This window comes from Triturus cristatus, chromosome 3_2 (assembly GCF_964204655.1).
Source record: "Triturus cristatus chromosome 3_2, aTriCri1.1, whole genome shotgun sequence".
Classification (NCBI taxonomy): domain Eukaryota; kingdom Metazoa; phylum Chordata; class Amphibia; order Caudata; family Salamandridae; genus Triturus; species Triturus cristatus.
The window spans coordinates 1,103,666,542-1,103,690,050 of NC_140584.1; the positions used below are offsets into that span (position 1 = coordinate 1,103,666,542).

The window sequence follows — 23,509 nt, forward strand, 5'->3', positions numbered from 1 at the left end:
GCGGGGGGAGGGGCAGAGGCAGGGAGCAAGCAAGAGGAAAGACAGATGGTGCTGAAGGCTGGCGGTTCGCGCGTGCACGCAAGCTTGTCGCCAGCCAGCAGCACTTTGAAAACTCACCTACTAAAGTCTCTCTGAGCAGCGCATGCGCGCTGACTCATTAAGACCTAAAAAATATATTAAGAGTTAATGTATACATTTTCAACACTAGGTGGCAGTGTTACACTGCCTTTGACGTTTTCAGAGGCAGTAAGCGTGGTAAAAGTATGCGTGGTAGTGGAATGCGTTGTGAAGGTGTTGGTTATATGAATGAATGTAAATGCGTGGTAGTAGTATGCGTTGTGAAATGTATGTTGTAAAGACGTGCATGGTGAAGGAATGCGTCGTAATGTCATACAACCAAGGATTATTGGTTGATTCTTAATATGATCAATCAATCAATCAATCATAGTACTTATAGAGCGCACTACTTACCCATGAGGGTCTCAAGGCGCTGGAGGGGAGCGAGGTCTTGAGGAGTCTTCTGCAGGTGAGCAGGTCTTGGGTCTGCTGTAGGTGGGTAGGGAGGGTGTTCCAGGTCTTGGCGGCGAGGAAGGAGAAGGATCTTCCGCAGGTGGTCTTTCGTTGGATGCGGGGACCAGCGGCGAGGGTGAGGCTGGTGGAGCGGAGCAGAGCTGTCGGGTGGGGGTGTAGAAGCTGAGTCTGCTGTTGAGGTAGGCCGGTCCGGTGTTGTGGAGTGCTTTGTGTGTGTGGGTGAGTAGCTTGAAGGTGAACCTCTTGTCGACGGGGAGCCAGTCGAGGTCTCTCAGATGGGGGGTGATGTGGTTGCGGCGGGGGACGTTGAGGATCAGTCGGGCGGAGGCATTTTGGATGCGTTGCAGTCGTCGTAGGTGTTTGGCCGGGATACCTGCGTAGAGTGCGTTGCCGTAGTCCAGCCTACTGCTGACGAGGACCTGTGTAACCGTCCATCTAGTTTCGATGGGGATCCACTTGTAGATTCTGCGAAGCATGCGGAGGGTGTTGTAGCAGGAGGAGGAGACGGCGTTGACCTGTTTCGACATGGAGAGGGAGGAGTCGAGGATGAATCCTAGGTTGCGTGCATGGTCGGTGGGTGTCGGCACTGTTCCCTGCGTGGTCGGCCACCAGGAGTCGTCCCAGGTCAAGGGGATGGGTCCGAGGATGAGGACCTCCGTCTTATCCGAGTTCAGCTTCAGTCGGCTGTTCCTCATCCATTCGGCGACGGCCGTCATTCCCTCGTGGAGGTTGGTTTTGGCGGAGTGCGGGTCCTTGGTGAGGGAGAGGATGAGCTGGGTGTCGTCGGCGTAGGAGATGATGTTGAGGTCGTGCTGGCGGGCGACTTGAGCGAGGGGGGCCATGTAGATATTGAACAGCGTCGGGCTGAGGGAAGATCCCTGGGGTACGCCGCAGATGATGTCGGTGGCTTTGGAGCGGAAGGGAGGGAGGCGGATGCTCTGGGTTCTGCCAGAGAGGAAGGATGTGGTCCAGTTCAATGCCTTTTCGTGGATTCCGGCTTCTTGGAGGCGTGTCAGGCGGTTGATACTGTTGGAGTTTGCGAGTGGTGTGGGGCTTGGTGTTGCCGTGGTGGTCGTCGTGCTGAAGCTGTCGTGGATGTCAGCGATCTTGCGGTAGAAGAAGGTGACCACCGAGTTGCAGAGTTCTTGTGAGGGCGGGATGTCGTTGGCATTGGCGCTGGGATTGGCGAGTTCTTTCACGATGCTGAAGAGCTCATTGCTGTCGTGTGCGTTGTTGTCCAAGCAGGTTTTGAAGGAAGATTTCTTGGCAAGTCTGATGAGGTGGTGGTGTCTGCGGGTGGCGTCCTTGTGGGCTATGTGGTTGTCCAGTGTTCGTTCGTGGAGCCATTTCTTCTCCAGTACGTTTGGAGGTCTGGAGTTCTTCGATGAACCAGGCGGCTTTCTTGCTGGTGTGGTTGTTGGAAGGTTTCTTGAGCGGGGCGATGGTGTTAGCGCAGTCGGCGATCCACTGTTTGAGGTTGCGGGCGGCGGCATCTGGGTCAGTGGGTGGGTTTAGGGCGAGGGTGGCGGTCAGCTGGGGGTGTCTGAGGGTGATGTTGGGGTCGGTGTGGATCTGGAAGTGTAGGTGTTCGGTGGTGCTGAGGGTGTCGTCTGTGTGGGTGGAGACCTTGAGGGTGGACTTGTGGACGATGGCTATTCCTCCTCCAGTTCCGTTGGTGTGGTCTCTGCGGGCGATCTTGTAGCCGTCTGGGATGGCAATGGCGATGTCGGGGGCCGAGGCGTTGTTCCACCAGGTCTCGGTCAGGAAGGCAACGTCCGGGGCGGAGGTGTCGAGTAGGTCCCATAGCTCGACGGCGTGTTTGCGTGCGGAGCGGGTGTTGAGGAGTATGCAGCGGAGGTTGTTGGGTCTGGTCCTTGGTGGTTTGGTAGCTCTGTTGCAGGTGAACCTGCAGGTGCGGCAGGAGAAAGATCCGTGGGTGCGTTTCGGGGAGGCCTGGAAGCAGCTGTGGTCTTGGCCGGCGTTGAGTACGTGGAGGATGCTGGCGTCGTACTGGAGTCTGGTGTCGTGGCGATTGCGGGGGCCAGGTGTTCTGGCGCTGGGCGCGGTCCAGGCGCAGACGGGCTTGCCTTTGGCGTGCCAGCGGCGCGCCCGCTGCGCGCGGCCGCCATTTAAGGCGGGGAAGGAGGGAGGAGCAGCTGGGAGGCGGGAGCGGGGCGGCGAATGGAAGGCGAGGGGGCGGGGCCGCAGGGGACCAGCGGCGGGAAACGGGCAGAGGATATAGAAGAGAAGAGGGGGGTAGGGGTGGCGGGACCAGCAGAGCACAAGGGCAATAGGGCAGAAAACGAAGCTCAGACAACGCAAAGGGCACAGCAGTGGAAATAAAAACGTACAAGTGGCAATAACAGTTAAACGCACAGGGGTACAATACTGGCAAGAACTAAGTGGCACAGAACAAACAGTAATACACTAAGTGGCACAAAACAAATTAGCTACGGGGCACAGCTGACAACGGCAACGCACAGGGGACCCAGCAGGCGCAAACTCCTGCTCTGAGCGGCAGCGAGGTGGTGGAGGCAGAGGCTCACAGGTGGAGCTGTGCGGCAGGAGGGGAGTGACCTGACCTGCTCCATCAAGTAAGGCTCCATTTCAAGACCGCCTTACTTGATTATACCACCACCTACCACATGTTCATACAGAGGACATCACAGCTGCACAAAGTGAAACTTCATGTGGCAGAGGAAGAATCCCTCTCTAGTTCTATCCAGCATCTACTCATAGTCAAATATATGCTGAAGACCACTGCAGAGAACTGTAAATACCATGTGAAGGTGATAATTGGCACTCCCAGACTGAGAAAAAATAATAGGCGGCCCATGTCGACCTACTTAATATGATGGACCAGATCTCACCTGACATTTTGGTTGTCCACATTTCAAGGAAGAGAGCCTCAGCTCAGAAAACATGGAATGTACAAGGAGAGCAAGAAAATCAATGTGGCTGGGAAGCGAATAGCTGTGGGGGCATCCACACAGCGGAGGATCATTAATGTAGTATTACTGCTCTCTATCACTGGGATGAGACAGGGTGTGCATGACGTCATTAATCTTATCTGTCATTACATGCTGAGCCAAAAATTCCTGTCACCCGGCGCTCACCCAGCTAGAGCCATATCATTAAGGTACATCACTATTGCCTTCCTCAACATAATAGTTCTGGTGTCATAAAAGTCTGACTAGAAGTCTACAAATGTAGATATAATACAGGCAAAGTGTTATGTCTTTTGATCTGTCTTGATGTTTGTGATTTAATCGTGGGTTCATGTTGCTCCGGATTTACTTGCGAAGTCCCTGCCTGGTCTGTTGCCCTCACCATGTGTTCTTGCAATGGCCTGATAGGTTTGATATTTAATTTCTCTCTCTGCTTCATCATTAAAGGTAGACATCTTCTTCCTCATGAGTACCAGCACCTGTGGGTCTGGTGTTGCTTCATATTCTCGTTCCAGGCCCTGGATTTCACGATCAGTTGCTGCTAAATTCTTGTGCATGGCTTTCAAAATGCTTTTTTGTTTAGCTATACATGCTCTCCGGACCACCACCTTAAAAGCCTCCCAGACCGGGCCCACTGATGTCCACTCATTCTATATATTTTTAGAAATATCAGTTATAGTGTCCCTTAGTGTGGCTTGGAATACATCATCATCATCCAGCGCCCCCGGCGGAAGCCTCCAAGTGAAAGGGGGGCAGGAGCCGGATGATAATTGCAGTGTTAATCGTACAGTGTGCGTGGTATGTGCAATATGTGTTTTATTAAGGCATTAATGTCCCTGGAGGCGAGCCAGTAGTCCATCCGTGACCGGGAGCCATGTACCGAGGTCAAATAGGTGCCTTCCCACCCTTAGGGGTGTCTCCATCTGCAAAGGTTGATAATGTCAAAATCTCTCAGCTCGCACCAGTTTGGGTTCACTGCCACCTACCGTATCCACCCGCCTACATGGATTTGTCTAAGGCTGGGTCCAGGTGGATGTTGAGGTCCCTGCCTCACAAGATAGCCTGGGGCAAAGCATCACCAGTGTGTTCAGCTCCTCTTGGTAGAAGGGCGGGTCATTTGTGTTTGGACCATACATGTTGATGAGTGTAACATGTGCCATACATAATGCCCCTTACTATGACATACCTGACATTCGTGTCCTTACCTGTACATAAGTGTTGAAAATGTACTCCTTCCTTAATGAGGATCATGACCCATCTTGAATAGGTGGAGTACGATGAGGCATATTTATGAGAGGCTAATTTCCTGACAATACCACACTCCCGTTCACCACTCTGGTGTGTCTCTTAAAGATAAGATGTTTCCATGTGATGGTGATCCAAGTATGCTAGGGCCATGCAATGTTTCTGAGGGTCATTCAGACCGCTCACATTCCACAAGGCCATGGATAGGGGTGCTGCCAATTAACCATTCCCTATGGCGTCTGTGTACAAATCAACTCCCATTGTAGCATGATCTTCACATCTATACCTATTAGTACCACATCATAGGAATAATATGTTCGAGTTATATGAGCTGCAGATCGTACACTGTGCATAGATCGCCATCTGGTGTTGGGCTCGGATGCTTGCACCTTGTTGTTGTCTTGGAAGAAGTCTTTTGTAGTCACAAGATAGGTGACTCCTCCCTTGGACGATAGTGCGCATGGGCATCGACTCATCCTCAGATTGTTTTTTTCTGCCATTGGTTTCGGATGTAACTTTTGCGCTCCTTATTTTCCAAACCATTTTGACGTGCAAACTATCTATGGTATTGTCTTCAATCGCGTGATCTTCGCGCATATCATTACTCGATTCCGGTCGTCGACGCGGGCCGCTGGGCCTATCAACGCCGTTCGGGCCTACGGCTCATGGAAAGGACTCCATTCAAAAAATGCCCCCAGAGTGGAGCGAAATTCCCACACAGTGACCATCACAAGGTCTGTAACGTGTGTCTCTCGTCTGAGCACGACGAGAACAATTGCCAGGCCTGCACCTCTTTTCGATCCAAGAAAACCATCCATGAACGCCGGGCCCGACGACACATCATGGCGCAGAGAGCAGCTCTGGCACCAGTGGACATCTTCAACGAAGGCCCCGATGTCCCAGAGGAAGATTCAGAGGATTTGAAAATCGTGTCCGAAGCAGACGACTCAGACGACCACATCACTCCTGGTCAACGAGTGAGTACAACTGCCCCTAACTCAACCCCACCCAAACAAAAGAAGGCCCTGGTCAAGACTTCGCCTGCTGGCCCCAGTCGCGACCGAAAACAAGCTTCAGAATCCCCGTCCCCGGATCCGAAGATAAAGGACAAGCCTTCCGGCAGCTCAGGACCGAGCAGACCGCGTATCAGTGTCCCGCAGGCGCCTTCGGTACTGAAGACGGGAGAGCAAACTCCCAAAAAGAAGTCGGCACGGACCACCTCGACGCCGAAAGACAAACCATCGGATCCGAAGCCAAAGCCCTCGGAACCGAAAAAGATTTCCGTCTCCATAGCCAAGCCAAAGGACTCCAATCCACCTCCTAAAGCCTCGGAGCAGAAATCCAAACCCCGCTTGGACCTGAAGAAGTTGGCGCCGAAAGCGGTTACCGAAGAGGAGGAACTTTTTCGACCGGATCCTGTCGATCCCAAGCAGAAAAAACTCCATATAGACCCCAAAACAGGACATGTGGCTGCAAGAAGAGGAAGCTGGACACACCAGACACTCCTGCAGTGCCTGTAAAGAAAAAAGACTGTGCCACTTCACCTATAAGACCCTCTTCTCCTGTTCTTCCTCCTGAGCCTGTTCTTCCTCCTAAACCTATCTCTCCTCCACAACATCCACCACAATTACCACCACAGGATGATGATAATGATGATTTAGGGGGTGGGGGAGGCAACAATGACCCTTTCAGTGACCCTTATGATGATACGGACACACCACAGGACGATTGGGATACTTACGATGACCCAATAGGTCCCCCAGACCTCCCTGAATCCCAGCCATATCCAACAAAACCATCTCCCCAGATGATAATATTGGCTTTGGTCAGCTTGTTAATAGAGCTGCTGTCTACCATGGTGTCCACATGCATTCAGACCCTGCAGATGAGGATTTCCTTCTAGACACCTTCGAACAGTCACAGAAGAATGTCCAAATACTACCAATGCTAAAAGGGGTCATCAAACATGCCCCTGACATATTCAAAGACCCAGTGAGAGCTAGAATTCTCAATCCCAGGATTGACAAGAAATATAAACCTGCCCCCGATGATCCCATCTACATGAAAGGGCAGCTACCCTTAGACTCACTAGTGGTAACTAATGGTAGGAAAAGCGCCAACTCTCAAACCTCCGGTGACGCACCACCTCCGGATAAAGAATTTAAGTTGTTAGATGCCTCTGGCAAGAGAGTTTCTGCCCAAGCAGCCAATCACTGGCGCATAGCCAATACCCAAGCATTACTTGCTAGGTATGATAGGGCTCACTATGACCGACTAGAAACCCTATTACAACATTTACCTGATGAGTACAAAACCCAGACAAATGACTTAATTCAGGAGGGCAAATTAATAACCAACGCCTCAATCAAGTGTGCCCTTGATGCAGCTGACACAGCCTCTAGGTCCATTAACACTAGTGTGCTACTCAGACAACATGCCTGGCTACACATTTCAGGCTTTAAACAGGAGGTACAGTCAACTATCCTCAACCAGCCGTTCAATCGGGAACAACTTTTTAGACCGGCTGTAGACACCACTCTAGAAAAGATGAAAAAGGACACAGAGACTGCTAAATCCATGGGAGCATGACAGTCTCCATCCACACGTGGTTCCTTTCGTCGCTCCTTTTATAGAGGAGCATCCAAAAACATTGGAACAGAGACCGCCTCCTCTTCCTAAAAAAAAAACACCACGCAAACATCTCCCGACAGAGGATATTTTAGAGGTGGATACAGGGGAAATAACAACAAAGGGAGAGGCCGAGGTAACAACAACACCCGCGCCTCCCCCACTAATGAACAGTGACTTTCCTCCACTCCCTTCAGACCATTCCACTCCGGTCGGGGGAAGACTTTCACAGTTCCTACCTGTCTGGGACTCCATCACAACAGACAAGTGGGTAAGACAAATTATCCAGTATGGTTACTGCCTGGAACTTACAGCAACCCCACCCACCATACCACTCAAACAGTGCCCAATGTCCATGGAACACCTTACACTAGGAAAACCAGAGGTTCTCTCACTGCTTCAAAAGCACGCAATAGAACCAGTTCCCTTACAGCATCAAGCAACAGGGGTTTACTCACTGTATTTCCTAATCCCCAAAAAGGACGGGACTCTAAGACCAATACTCGACCTCAGACCCCTCAATCTTAATATACAGTCAGATAATTTACATATGATCACTCTCCAACAGGTCCTCCCACTGCTGCAACAAGGCAATTTCCTTGCCACATTAGATCTCAAGGACGCCTACTTCCACATTCCCATACATCCTCCTCACAGGAAGTATCTAATGTGGAATTTAAATATTGTTCTTACCAGGCTCATGGGTCCCCCATTTGAACCTCTACATAAATGTGAACTTCAGTTCCTCATGTGGAAAATGGCTTTCCTTGTCGCAATTACCTCTCTCAGAAGAGTAAGTGAGATCCAGGGTTTAACCATACAAGAACCATTCTTACAAATACATCGTAACAAAGTGGTTCTCAGAACCACCCCAAAATTCCTTCCCAAAGTCATCTCTGCTTTTCATCTTAACCAATCAGTTGAGTTACCGGTGTTTTTTCAAAACCCAGACTCCGTAGCAGCGAGAGCTCTAAACACACTAGACGTCAAAAGAGCACTACTGTATTACATTGACAGGACTAAACCCTTTCGAAAAACAAAACAACTGTTTGTAGCCTTCTCCCCACCTCATAAAGGTAACCCCATCTCCAAAGCTGGGATTGCGAGGTGGATAGTAAAATGCATTCAAATATGCTACCGAAAGGCTAAACGCACATTAACAATTCCCCCTCGAGCACATTCAACACGCAAACTAAGGGCTTGTTATGTTAGGTTATGATAGTAGTGTTTTATAAAGCGCTTGTTCACCGGATTGGTTTCTTGGTGTTGGATCTAGGAAATGCCAGAGAGATGGATAGTTCAATTGTAGGCCTGACAATACAACCAAGTTTTCAGCAGTTTTCTGAATTTAAGTAGGTCAGAAGTGGACCTGATTTCCAGAGGGATAGAATTTCATAGCTTAGGGGCCAGGGTAGCAAACCTGGCACCTCCTTGTCACTTTAATGAAAGTGGGGATTGCTAATAGCTGAAGGTGAGCTGAGCGAAGGTTTCGTGGGGGGGTGTATCTAGAAATGAGGGTGTCTATGAATCCAGGACCCTGACCATGCAATGACTTGAATAACAAGCAGCAAATCTTAAAAGCACATCGTTGGGGCATAGGAAGCCAGTGCAATTCCCTCAAAAGGGGGGGAAGCCTGATGCCACCTAGGTTGCCGGTATATCAGTCTAGCCTCCTGGGTCTGGACTATCTGTAGCCGTTTCATAAGACCAGCTGGTAATCCAAGGTAGATTGCATTAGAGTAGTTGAGCCGCGATAGAACCATGGCCATTACAACCTGTACCAGCACGGCTTGAGTCAGCAATCTGCTTATCTTTCTGATTTTTCGCAACTGCTGAGTACAAGACGATATAACAGAACCCACTTGCCTTTTTAGGGACAGGTCATTTGAAATCGTAACTCCGAGGCTCTTGGCAGAAGAGGATGGAGTGGGAGATGGGCCCAATTCTCCTGGCCAGTAGTGAGAACCCCAGAATTTTTGGCTGCCACCTGTCAAGACTAGTTCAGTTTTCCCTGGGTTTAGTTTTAGATGATTTCTGTCCATCCAGTGAGTAATGAACCGCATGGTTGACTGAACTGTCTGAGACTCTATAGGGGTGAATTATCAATAGTGAAGAGTAGCTGTAGGTCATCAGCATAGTTGAAAGTAACCGTTTTCCTTTCCTTCAGTGACCTGATCAGAGGTAGGAGATAAAGGTTGAATAAAAGAGGAGAGAGTGAGGATCCTTGTGGCACCCCGCACTCGGTACTTTGCTTAGGCGCCCCAGACTGAACCAGGCGAACGGCCTAGAAGCGATCTTCCGGAAAGGAGCAAATCCAGCTTAGAGCCGACACCTGGATACCCGCGTCCTTGACACGGTCCACCAATATACCATGGTCGACCGTGTCAAAAGCCGCGGACAAGTCCAGCAGCACCAGGGTCTGATGAGTCCTGTGATCAGCCTTCTTCCATAGGGCGTCCATTACTGCAGTAATGACTGTCTCCGTGGAGGGGCCGGGACGGAAACCCGTTTAGTGAGGATCAAGAAAGTTAGTTTGTTCCAGAAAACTGGACAAGCACTTTGCCACATGAGCCTCCAACAACTTGGCCAGATATGGGAGCAGGGAAATAGGTCGATAGCTGGACAGTGTCAGGGGGTCAGCTCCCGGCTTCTTCAAGAGAGAGATCACAGTAGCTTCTTTAAAAGATTTAGGTACATAACCCTGAGATAAGGAGGCATGTAGCAGGGCAAGGGCAGGGCCTGGAAGGGCAGTAAGAGCCTCCTTTAATACATGTGGAGGGCAGTGGTCGGTGGAAGAACCAGAGCTGACTTTAAGCAGAAGGCTATGAAAGGTCTTAGAGTCGATGGGGGAGAAGGTGTCCAAGGAGCATGAGTTTTTATATATGGAGTGGGAGTCTTGGGCTATATGAATAGGAATGCTAGCCTTCATACGGGAGATTTTCTCAATAAAAAAATTGGTCAGTTTGTCACATAAGTTTTGTGAGGGGCTGGGCTTACTTAATACTCAGTTTGGATTAGATAGTTCCTCTACGATGTTAAATATTTCTTTAGATTGGTTGGTAGAGGTTAGAATTCTAGATGAGAAATGAGCAGCTTTTGTATTTAGGATGGATTTTTTATATTCTCTCAGTTTGATAGGTTACTTTATCTTTTGATGAGTAGCTCACCCTCCACTTCCTCTCTATTTGGCGGAGATTAAGTTTTTGAGTTTTTAGTTCAGGAGAGAACCACCTCTGAGCCTCGAACCGGCGGTGCATGTTTGTTACTAGCATCCAGTAGCCAAGCTGAAATATTTTCCTCTTGGGTGTCAACGTCGTGAGTATATTTGGGTATTGTTTTTGCCAAAGTGCTACTGAAGTCAGTCATTTCGATAGCATTCCATTTACGTACCCAACCCCCCTCCCCCTTTAGTTTCTGTTTTGTTCCTGATGGGGGCCTGTAAAGTAAATTTTATCAAGTGATGAGCTGACCAGATACAAGGTGCTACAGATAGGTCCGATACTACCAAATTTATGGACCAGATTTGGTCCATAGTGTGTCCATTGACATGTGTAGCTGATGATACTTGTTGAGCGAAGTTCGGATTATTTAGCAATTCAGTCAGGTCAACAGATTGCAGCCCTCCCTGAGTATCGTTTGCCCAGTAATTAAAGTCGCTTATCAATAGAATTCTCGCGTGATCAATTGCCAGGTTGGCGATTTGCTCACCCAAGGAGTACGGAAATGAGGGCATATGCTGTGAAGGTCTGTAAAGAAGAATACATACTAACGGGGCCACGTCTGATTCCAGTTTGATTACTGTTATCAACTGCTGGGAGACTGAGTGGGGTAAGGGCGCTGAATGTAAACTCTCGGCGTATGATGGCTGCAACTCCCCTCCCTGTTTTACCTTAAGGGCGGTTAGTGTGTAGGATTTAGTACTCATTTGGTAATGCTGCCAGTATGTCAGGAGAGGAGTCAAGGGTAAGCCAAGTTTCAGTGAGTAGAAGAATATCCGGCTTTTCAAGATCCAGAAGGGTAAAAATGTCAAGTTGGCGTCCATGGCATTCTTAGGGAACATCCCCTTAGATGACATATGTAAAGCAGCAACATGGTCTACACCACACACCTTCACCAAACACTATTGTGTTGACGTGCAGGCTAAGCAACAGGTTTCTGTAGGCCAAGCTGTTCTTAAAACACTTTTTCATACTACTGCAACCGATACAGGTGACCACCGCTAGGGTAGACACTGCTGTACAGTCTATGCACAGTGTACGATCTGCAGCTCATATGCCTCGAACGGAAAATGCTACTTACCAGTATGCATCTGTTCTTGGCATGTAGAGCTGCAGATCCGTTCACGCCTACCCACCTCCTCGGAACCTGTATCTGTTCCAGTATTATCTTAATTAGATACATTCACATGGCCATCTCTTCTATTTCTTACCGACTCCATCATTTCCCATCATGGCGAAAAACAATCTGAGGATGGAGTCGATGCCCATGCGCACTATCGTCCAAGGGAGGAGTCACCTATCTCGTAACTACAAAAGACTTCTTCCAAGACAACAACAAGGTGTAAGCATCTGAGCCCAACACCAGATGGCGATCTATGCACAGTGTACGGATCTGCAGCTCTACATGCCAAGAACAGATGCATACTGGTAAGTAGCATTTTCCTTTAATAACGTTCCAGCCCGCCCCACCACCAACATTATCATCCCAGTCAAACCCACTGTTAGCAAACATGACGGAGTAGAAAGAAAGCAGACCAGCATTTACAGTACATCCTCACCATGCACTGCTTGTCTACTAATCAGGTGCATACCCTTTAAGGCTAACAAGCTAGCTAAGAAACGCCCAGTAGTAGGCAGTAGTGGTTGGAAACTGTTTGTGCGGTGTTCTGCTTGTGTCCCGCAGTAAGTGTTCTGCAAAGCTTTTAGTGCCATCCAGAAGACCCCTCTCCCCCATGACCATTAGAGTCTCACCTCATCCAGACACGGCTGCCAGCAGCCTGGCTCAGTCCCTCCATGCGGGTTAGTGATTAGTGGCACCTCATTTAGGCCCCCCATGCAACAGTGGAGTCAATCCAAGTTGCTGTGGCTGTTCGTACTACACCGGGCCATTTGGGCAGCAACAATTTAAAAAAGTTTGTTAAGGATTCCATTTTGTTGCAAAAAAAAACCTTCATTCTGCTGTATCTGCAATATGCGTTGTTTGCCCTTATGTGTTATCTTTAGTCTTACCTGGTACAGCATGGCGTAATCTATCACGGCCTGCTGCAACTTCTTTTCAGGCAGACACTTTGAGGGCATCTTGCAAGGCAGTGGTGAAGTCCGGCAAAAATTGGGCCATGATTCTCATACTGAAGATCGCGTTTATCTCTGGACTTTCTCAGGACAGCATCTCTATTCTTAAAATTGAGGAGGCACATATTATTATGCCACGCCGCCGCATCTGATGGTGGGCGTGGAGCAAGGGAACGGTGGGCGCGTTCTACTGACATTAGTTTGGTGAAGCCGTCAGTGCCAAATATTGCTAGGAACATAGTCTCTAAATATGTCCTCCATTCTGCCTGTGTTGGTGGACTACAGTAATAATTATTGTGCCACGAACACACCTCAGCTCAGACAGTGGCGAGCTCTGCCACTGTGTGGCGTAGATCTTGTTTCTCCAGTTTCATCCTGAATGTTAGAGCATTGAATTTTATTGTTGGCCGAGGAGAGGCTCTGTTGCATTGTGGAGAGCAGAGTTGGGGGTCCTGTGTTTCACTGTCCCCTGAGAGGGGAGGCACGCATGTCACCTTAGAGGGTGCCACAGCTGTATCAACAGTTTTTAGGGTGCTCTTTGTGTTCAAAGGCAGGTGTGTTTATTTATGGTCTGCTTTCCCATTGCCCATGGGATAACGGGGCCCACATGCTTGTGTCTGGCTTCTGTTTCACAGTAGGGGTTTCAGTTCTGGGTTGCACTCTCACCCGCTCAGCCTGGGATTGCAAGGCTCACAACCACAGAGGCCACCACCCCAGTGGATGCCGGGTGGGGGGGAAGGGGATCGCACAGCACTGCTGGTCAGTGTGTCTCGCGGTCCTGTCGGATGCAGAGCACACACCACAACTCACGCCACCATCATAGCACAAGGCTGCGGGCTGTACAGCTTACCTCTCTGCTACAGCCTGTAGCTCTCAATAAGGGCCATCCCTGGCAGCGCACAACACCACAACGGGCTCACCTACAGTCGCTGTCATCTGAGGGCAGAATTATGTTGGGACCTAGCATCACCGCTAATTTCGCCAAGCTTATCATTAGGATCTTGGTTCCTACCACTGGAGCCGCTTCAAAGCGTGGACATCTTCCGCCCCTCATTTCATTCAAAAAGGTTCAGCACCGTTCTAAAATAGTCAATAAATGTTCAATGAAATGTTCAAGACGTCAGTCATTTTCTTGAGAAGATTCTCTTTTTTTATTATTTTGCAGTCACATGGAAATGAAGAGTCACATTCACATTAGACATGAAGGATCTTAGCCGACGCGTTTCGTCTCTTACAAGGAGACTTCTTCAGGGCTTTCTTATAACATTAGTCTGGTTCAGACTGCAAATTATTTGTGAATAGAGCCTGTAATCCAGATTTTCATGCTCGAGACAGGATAACGTTTCACGGCATAATAACCGGCAGGGTTATCACCCTGAAGACTGTGTTCCTCGCCGCCTTAACATCGGCACAGCGTTTAAGTGAGCTTCAGGCTTTCTTTGTATACTACCTTCCCAGACAAACTCGTTGTGACGCCATTCCATGTTGCTCAAAATGTAACTTACCGGTGTTCTGTGCTCTGCTTCACGTCTCTGAGGAGAAGGAAAGACTCCATTGCTTAGATCCCAAAATATCATCATGGTTTTAGATCGATCGTACCGAAGAACACCAGGTTCACAACAGGCTCTCGTTGTTAGGGCCGACTCCGCGGCTCCCCCTTGTTTCCGGTAGCTGAAGTGAACCCGCTCAAATTAAGGAGTTTTGCGAGGCCATGCGCTGAGCATTTTAGCAGGCCGACCACTTCGGAGCGCCTTAGGGTCCTGCGGGGTCGAAAGATGCCCCATCAGATACCACGCCGACAGCTCCTGCCACAGCTCCAGGGGGATCTCATGGATCCGATCCCAGATCTGGATCGTCGCCTGAGTTCCAACGCTGTGGTCATAACTTTTTCTCTGGTGGAATGGGCTCGTAAGCCCTCAGGAGGCTGCTTTCAGCCAGGGCGTAACAGACCTTGATACAGAGAACGACCCAGCAAGAAATGGTCCATTTCTGAACTGCCTGACCTTTTTTAGCTCCTACATAGCCCATGAGGAGTTGGTCGTCCACCCGGAACTCTTTTGTGTGGTCAAGGTGGAAGGACAACACTCTTTTTTTTTTTTTTGGTCCAGACAGTGGAGCCGTTTCTCCTCTTTTGAGTGATGTGGAGGAGCATAAAAGGTGGGCAGGGTGACAGATTGTCCTAAATGAAATGGGGTCACCACTTTAGGTAGGAAAGAGGCCCGTGTGCAAAGCACCATCTTGTCCAGCTTGTATGATAAAGCCTGCAGCTCACTCACCCTCCTGGCAGATGTTATTGCCGCTAGAAAAACTGTCTTGATGGTAAGCACTTAGAGGGTACAATTGTGTAGTGGCTCACATGAGGTAAGTGAGAGCCAGGCTCAGATTCCACTGAGGCATGATGAAGGGGGAATACTATGTACAAGCCCTTTCAGAAACCTATGTACAAAGAGGGTTGGTCAGGCAGCCGCAGGAAAGCTGACAGGGCAGAGAGATAACCCTCGAGAGTGCGCAGAGCCCTGCTGGGAAAGGGTACGAATCTAGAAAAGAATATCAGAAAGAGAGACAGAAAGAGGGTCAATAGACATTTCTGTACAATATTTTACATTTTTGTGCCAACAGCAGGTGTATACGGTTTTGGAGGACGGCCACCTGGCCCCCACGATAACTTTACAGACTTTTGAAGGAAGGTCAAAAGCTATCAACTGTCCCTGTATAATCTCCACACAGGGAGGTGGAAGTTGACAGGTTCGGGTGGAAGACTCTCCCTTGTTGCTGCTACAGAAGATCCACCTGAAGGGACAGTCTGATTGGAGAATCAATGCTCATTTGAAGAAGCTTGGGATACCAAACTCTCCATGCCCAGTCCGAAGCCACAAAAATGACTTGGACCCAGTTGCTCTTAATCTTCTTGAGAATTCTGGGCAGAAGCGGTATGGGCGGAAAAGCACACAGGAGGCCTGAGCTCCACTCGCGACGAAAAGCGTCTGCGAGCGATAGCCACCTTGAAAACTCCAACGTGCAGTACTGCTGACATTGCGTGTTCTCTTCAGGGGTGAACTGTTCTAACCAAGTCTCTTACCCACTGCTGAAAGTCCCTGTGCCACCTCCGAATAGAGACACCACTCGTGATCCGCTAGGCATCGACGGCTGAGTTTGTCTGCCCTAGTGTTCAGAGAACCTGCCAGGTGTTGAACCAACAGGGTTATGCCCTGCTGTTGCAGCCATGTCAAGAGAGGCAGGGCCTCTTGACAAAGGTTCCACGCTTGTTGCAGTACCCCATGGCCGTAGTGTTGTCCGTGAACACCTGCACTAACTTCCCGTTGACAGAGGGAAGAGATGCTTTGAATACTAGTCGGATCGCCCGGAGCTCCGGCATGTTGATATGGAGTCTGGATTCTGCCGGAGACTCTGATCTCTACCTCACCCAGATAGCCGCCTCATCCCAGGAGTGATGCATCTGTCACTACCGTCAGGTCTGTTTGGGGAAGGGAGAGGAGTCTGCTTTTGACCCAATTGCGGTTCGTAAGCCACCACTGCAGGTCATTTGCAGTTCCCTCTGAGATCTGGATGAAGTCGGAGAGATTCCCCGTATGCTGCACCCACTGGAACTTCAGGTCCCACTGCAGAGCCCACACATGCCATGTGGCATGATTTACCAACAGGTTGCAGGAGGCCATGAGGCCCAGCAGCCTCAGAGTCATTCTCACCGAAATCCAGGATAGAGGCTTAAACAGCGGTATTATAACCTGAATATCCTGGACTCGCTGCTCGGGCGAATAAGCTCGAAACTACACTACGTCCAGAACGGCTCCGATGAAAGGGAGCATCTGAGACAGAGTCAGGTGTGACTTATGCACGTTTATAGTGAACTCCAGCTAATGAAGGAGGTCTGCCGTAGTCTGGTGCGAGGCACCTTCAACAGCGTGTAATGTTAGAGTAGTGTATTTGGGTTTAGGGTAGTGTCGGGTGTCGAGAAGGGTAGTGTATGGGAGTAGGGACTGGACTGGGGGAAGGGGAGGGTCGTGCAGGGAGTAGTGATTTAGGGTAGTGCTGTGGTGTTTGTGTATTGTAGGGTAGTGTCGGGGGGGACGAGGAGGGTAGTGTTTGAGTGTAGGGTGCGGAATGAGGGAGGGTTGTGCAGGGGGTTGTGATTTAGGGTTTAGGGTAGTGGTGTGGTGTTTGTGTAGGGTAGTTTTTTAGGGTTTAGGGTAGTGTTGTGCAGAGTAGTGTACGATTGTAGGGACAGGACTGGTTGAAGGGGGAAGGATGAGTGGGGGGTAGTGTTTTAGGGTTTGGGGTAGTGTAGTGGTGTATGAGTAGTGTAGGGTACTGTAGTGTTTGAGGGTTAGGGTAGTGGGAATTTGATTATTGAGAAAGTGTAGAAATAGTGGTAGGTGTTACAATTTAGTTAAAAAAGACATTGTATTTATAATATAAAGATATTTTCAAAAATGTATATATTGATATATACGTGGAATGTACGATTTGTGCAATCAAAACTAATTAAAAAATTAGTTAAGAAAACTTTTTTATGATTAGGACGAATAATTTTTGGAAAGGGTGAAGGGCATATTAAATATAATTAATGAAAAAAAGCGAGTATTTTTTGTTAAAAAAGGGTATATATTTTTTTTTTTTAAATTAAGATCATTTAAAAAAAATACTCCCTCACCCTAAACCCCTATTACCATGTCATCCTGTGACAGTACATATGTTACAATTACTGTTTAAATTTTAGTTATTACATGACCAAAATGCATATAAGTGGTATGCGTATTAAAATACAGCAGTAAAAGAACATATTTAATTACTTTTAATATATGTGCGTACTAAAAGCATGCGCAGTATAATATTGCGAAGTAATGGTTTTTGCGTTGTAAAAACATCGCAGTAAAATCATGCGTATTAATGGACTGCTAAGTAACGTCATATATTCGTCGCTGGGAGGTCCAAGAATTTGGCCGTAGCTCGCGAGTCCTTGAACTGCTCCAGCGCAGAGTCTCCCTTCTCTCTGAAGAGACGAGTCCCATCGAAGGGCATGTCCATTAGATTGGCTTGGACATCTTCCGAAAAGCCAGATTTTCTCAGCCAGGTGTCGCGCTGTAAGGCCATCGTCGATGAAACCGCTCTACCCAGCAAGCCAGTCTTATCTAGATCACACTAAATGGTGAACTTTGCTGCATCATTCAAGTCTTTCAGTGCTTGGTAGAGGATGGCCCCGGCCTCGTCCGGGACCTGCAGCAGCGCTTGTGCAACCGTTTCCTATAGGGTATGGGAGTAATTGCACTATAGGAATGCGGTGTTCATCGACCGCAATGCTAGGCTGGCGGAAGAAAAAATCTTCTTTCCAAGTGTGTCCAGCCTCTTTGATTCCCTGTCCAGGGAAGCATCAGGGAACGCACTGTGGGGAGTCGAGGCTTGGACTACCAAGCTCTCAGGAGTGGGGTGTTGGGTGAGGAAACTAGGATCACCTGGGGCAGAGCAGTTGCTGCGAGCAATTGTCCTTTTCACAGGTGCCCCAGTGCTAGGCTTGGACCAAGTTCCTACAAGGATCCCAGTCAGTGCTTCATTAAAGGGCAATTGGGGTTCTGATGAGGAAGCCCCAGGCTGAAGCACTTCAGTCAAGAGGTTAGTCTTGACTGCCACTGAGGGAAGTTCAAAGTCAAGGACCTCTGCTGCCCTCTTCACCATCATTGCATAAGATGCTCCCTGCTCCTTAGCTACGGTAGGTGGAGAGAGCAAACTAGTATCTGGAGAGGTGTCCAGTCCACTGGCCTCTCCTAGTTCCTCATACCAGTCCAAAGTCTCACCAGGGGTGTACAACTGGTATTCCAAAGGGTCCATTGACCCCTTTCACTCTTCCCCCATTGCCTGTATGCTTCACAAAACTCTCAGGCAATGACCTAAAGCCACAGGGCTCAGTTAGTGCTGGATTCGGCGTCGACCGACACTGTTCTGACTGAGTCGAAGGTAAGGAATCTGCTGCTAGAAGTCACTATCAGATGAGCAAGTTACTTACCTTTAGTAACGCATTATCTGGTAGAGACGATATCTAGCTGCTGATTCGATCAATGCCGCCCCGCTCTGCGGACACATTTCTAGGGCTATGGTTGTTCCCCTTTCAGGGCCCTTGTTTAGACATACACTAGTCAGTTCACTTCATGGCTCTGCGCTCCTGGCATGGAAAGTCGTGAAGTCGTTGACGCCACACCCCTTCCACTTTCCTCCGCCGAGATGTCGCCTCTTCAGCGCTGGATGGCGTTGGATGCTGCATCGGTAGAGCAGCCTGTCTCTGGATCTTTTCCTCAGCTCTCTGTAGAGCCTCTTCCTATTTTTCTTTCTGAGGAACACAAATGTGGAGGTGAAGGAGAGGAATTGGGGTTTCCCCACCCCATCTCTGACACAGCCCAACCTCCTCTGGAGGACAGCTGGCTCAGTGAGTTGGGTGAAGCTAGTGACTTGGAGGCTTCCCCAGCCTCTGACCTCCTTTCCCCTCTTGCATTGGTACAGAGGTGAGCTCCTCTCTGGCTGACATTCTCAGGCGATTTCTGTGGTTTTAGATTTAATACTTCCTTCTGTGGAAATGACGACAGAACTGTTACTTTGTGTCCTCAATCAGGGCCAAACCGGGCGGAGCCGGTGCTTCCTTGTAGTGAAGCTCTATTTGACATTTTGTTGCGGGCTTGGGCTAAACCTGATACGGGGTCCTCTGTGGATCGCTCTGTTTCTCACAGACACCGTCCAAAGAAGCTTTCTTTCCCAAATTTAGAAGATATTTTTAAAGATGATAAATATGTGAAATGTAATATGAAGTTCTTTGCGTTAAATGTGCTGCTTTAAAGCATTTGAAAGACACACAGCAACATGGACGCCAGCGCAGAGTGGTCCTTATATAATTCTATCTCTTTGATGTAACACCCCCAGGCGGCAAATGATCAATGCTCTGTAGTTGGGAGAGTAGGGGTTTAGGGAGAGGAAGCTGGAATGTGTGCTCCTTGTGGGTGGTTTATTTGGTGCAGGGGGACTATATATATCCCTTTCTGCCAGATAAATTATGCAAAAAAGAAGTAAAGAACTCTCAGAGCATCCTCATCTGAAGCGTTATACAACAACATCGACATTCTAAATCTGCTCAACTCAGACATATGTTTCGTAGGATTAGCACAGCATCATTCACAGGTAAGTTGGAAAAGCGTCAAGGCCTTTTGCCATTTTTGTTACAGAGTCTTTAAGCATAAAGTAAGCAAGTGCTATCCATGCTGAGCTGAAAAATGACAAAAGCCTTTTACCATTCTAAATATTGTATTACAGCTTTGTATTAGTAAAATATCTTCCAAGCCAACCTAAAATGATGAAAAGAAGCTCCTGACACGTGTTTCACTCTTATTAGAGCTTGTCTGAGGAGCATAGGTTTGTCCAGTCACAAGGAAGAACCCTGCTTAAGTCCACACAGTGCCCTTTCAAACTTTGTGTGCTATATAAATTAGGCAAAAATTGAACTAATGAACCCTTTGAAGTTCCCAGCTTTAGGTAGGGTAGTTAATTATATATGGAGCAGGCTACAACTCCACTGGTACTCCAAATTATTTATATATATATATATATATATATATATATATATATATATATTAATATATATATATTAATATAACTAATTTATGGTTATATTTATTGGAATTATTGCATCCTTTGTGTCCTTTTTAATAGACTGTAGCACAAAGAGTTGATCTACTGAGTGAGACGATAATGGACGAAATTCTGGAAGACACAGCTCTGGATCTCTGGAGTATGGAACAGGGTGATTCTCTGCGGTCTGAGGCAATGGCCATGCAGGACAGCTCAAGCCTTGAGATCATGCTACATAGAATGGAGGAGATGGAAGTAAGTACATGTCACCTTATAGACCGCACAGAAATATGGTACCCGTCTCATCCTGTTGGCTGTGAGCAGCGCCACAAACAATTAAATGGAATTTCCAGCTACAGTACATTGTCTCTTTCCAGACTATTTTTTTTAAATCAGGTGTTAGTAACCTGTTGCTAGGCAGGATTAGATGCCATTCTGACACCCAATTGTTTTTCTTTTTGTCAGGTGTTGGTACAGATGTTTTGAGTGAGACTGGATTAAATGAGTACAAAATGTTTGTCTTCGGTCAATGAAATTTAGGTTAAAGTTGATAATATTGAAATTCCTTAAATTCTCTTCTTCTCATTGGGCTCCTTATTATGAAGCACTGTATAAAAAAATTAAAATTAAAAGATAAGAAAGTGATACAAATATGCATGTATGGTAAACAGCACATCAAAAGTTTGTACAAGTCTCCTTAAACACTTTCATAGAATCCCTTCATAAGATTTTCCATACTGACATTTCATTCTGCTAAGGCACAGTTTAAAGTCCTTCTATTTCAAGTCCTGGCACCTGGTTCGGCAATTTAATTGTTGAAGGGAAACATCTATGATATAGAAGTTAGATTAAATATGGGCTATTTCAGAAAATAGTTCTTGTGAGCAAAGTTTTTTTCTTTATTGTTCTCCTTTTTGATTCTCTACCCAGCTTGAAGATCTGCAGTTTTAGAGAAGCGTTACTCTGGATTAAGCTTTGGGGTATGACCCCCAAACAGTTTGTAGATTGCTTAAACTCCAATCGAGAAAAAAAAATGGCCAACATAGAGCTATTCACTACATACTGTATTTTGTGTGCTGACTAATTATATTCCTCTGCTGCCCTAATTATGTGAAATTATCAGGATTCCTTAATTGCTGCAATAGTTTCCTCTTTACCTCAAATTAGTGCCAAAACCAAAGAAAGTAAAACAAAAGAAACCAGTAATGAAATTTTCAATGGAATACTTCTGCCCACAGATCCCTGACCGTACCGGTATCCCCAGATTCAAGACGGTATCTTAAGAATTTTCCTTGGGATTGTCATGCGGGCCAGTACATGATACCATATGGGTTCGTAATGTCCCAGAAGTAACGAAGGAGTGTTATTTAAGCACCACCCCTGCAAGCTGATGTTGGTCCTTTCCAGCTTCTTTTGATGCAGATCCAGAGCTTCAGTCCCAACTTGTTAGTTTTCTGACCACTTAAAAAGATTTATAAACAGTGTGCCAAGGACAAAGTCTCCCCCAAGCTGTACCGTGACATCAGGAAGCATTTGTTGGTCATGGGCCCGCACAGGCTTGGGCTCCGGTAACAACTGTTTTGTGCAGTAAATGCATACCGTCTTTTCTTCATCCCTGGAGGATCCGGGACATTGTCAATATGATTCAGATTTTTCGGGAGGGAGATATAGTTGCCACTAAGTCTGCTAGGTCTGCTGGCACCCTGCATCGTAATAGCCACAGTGGAGCTCACCAGCGATGCCTCTGAATACAGTTGTTCCAACACAGAGACGATCTCTTTGCTCTGTTGTCATTTCCCTGGGCACTGCAGCAGACTACCCTAGCAGTCGGACCCCGATTCAAGAGAACCCTGTTGCCCTCCACCAGTAAATGCTCCAATAGCGACGGATGCATCAAGTTCAGGGTAGCGTGCACATCTTTAGGAACCTTAGAACATAGGCTCGGTTCTATGGAAGAACATGTGTTACATCAACTTGCTCGAACTGCTGGTGAATCATTTGGTCCTGAAAGCTTTCCTTCCCCCACTTTGTGGTTTATCTGTTCATATCTTGACAGACAACATCAAAGCAATGCGGTATGTCAACATTCGTAGTGGCGTGGTGTCCCATCTTCTCTTCCAGAAAGCTCTGAGACTCTGTGCCTTGGCGCAGGCACATTGGTTCTGGGTAGTAGCCAATAATCTGGCATGATCCCTGAACATAAGAGCTGATTCCCAGAGTCTGCGTCCTCTTGCTGACCAAGAGTGGGGTCTCAATCCCAATGTGGTCTACGATATCTACGCACTGTGGGGCACTCCTCTGGTGGATCTGTTGGCTACTTTTTAGAATGCTCAATACCCACAGTTCTGTGCCCTCTAGTTTATGCTGCAGGGACCCTTCGGGATGTGTTTCGGTTGACATGGGAGTTTCTGCTTCATTACACATTTCCCCCATACCCTTAGTTCTTCAAATGCTGCGGAAGGTGCATTGAGTGGGCCAAAGTCATCATGAATGCCCCAGACTGGCCAAAGGAGTTATGGTACGCAGTCCTCCTTTGACTCTTCCTGTGTTTTCCTGTTCCAGCTACCTCACAGGGCAGACGTTCTCTACCGGTCTGAGGTACAATTTGTACACCCCAACCTCCCGAGCCACTACATTCATTTTTGGAGATTTAACAGGGATAGCTGAGCTACTTTCAAATGCTGTCATAAGTGGTTGACTTTGTCTTATCTGTGCGTCACCCCTCCATGAAGTCTTTATATGTTGGTCATTGGAACCGCTTTGTTCTTTGGTGCACAAACAAAGGTTTGGTTCCTTTTGAAAGCACACCTTTTTAATGGTTTACTTTTTTCCTCTTTCTTTGGCCTAGCAAGGTTGAATGGTGGGCACAGTTAAAGTTTACTGTGACAATACTGCCTAATGAAAACTGTTAGAAGTGTATGGAACTAAGTTGTATTTACCAAGAGCTTGCAGGAATGCAGTGAGTTCTCCATTTAATTTACCACGAGCGGCACCTGAACTGACCCATATAGGCTTGACGTTTCTGTGACTGGGACGAAGGATAATTCTAGATGCATATTCGAGGCTTGTGTAGTCTGGATGACCTGTTAAAAGTAATAACTTTTGACTCCTCAAGCCCATATGTCTGTCCATGTCGTGGTGTTTTTTCCAGGAGGTATGAGAGGGTCAAGCAACAACGTGAGAGTGGGCAGGACAAGCAACAATAACGTGGGGGTGGGAGGGACAGGGCAATCAACAACA

General features: G+C 47.8%; 1 protein-coding gene across 4 annotated transcripts in view; it reads left to right on the top strand.

Annotated features, from left to right (window-relative positions):
• The window catches only part of KIAA0753 (KIAA0753 ortholog), a 359,680-nt gene that overhangs the window by 250,633 nt on the left and 85,538 nt on the right, over window positions 1-23,509 (top strand). For 3 of the 4 annotated variants that reach the window (XM_085649901.1, XM_085649900.1, XM_085649899.1), the window contains exon 13: window positions 20,351-20,524. The exons of the other annotated variant lie outside the window; for it this stretch is intronic. In XM_085649901.1, the coding sequence (XP_085506027.1) occupies window positions 20,351-20,524 (174 nt within the window). The remainder of the gene's footprint in view (window positions 1-20,350; window positions 20,525-23,509) is intronic. 4 annotated transcript variants of the gene reach the window in all.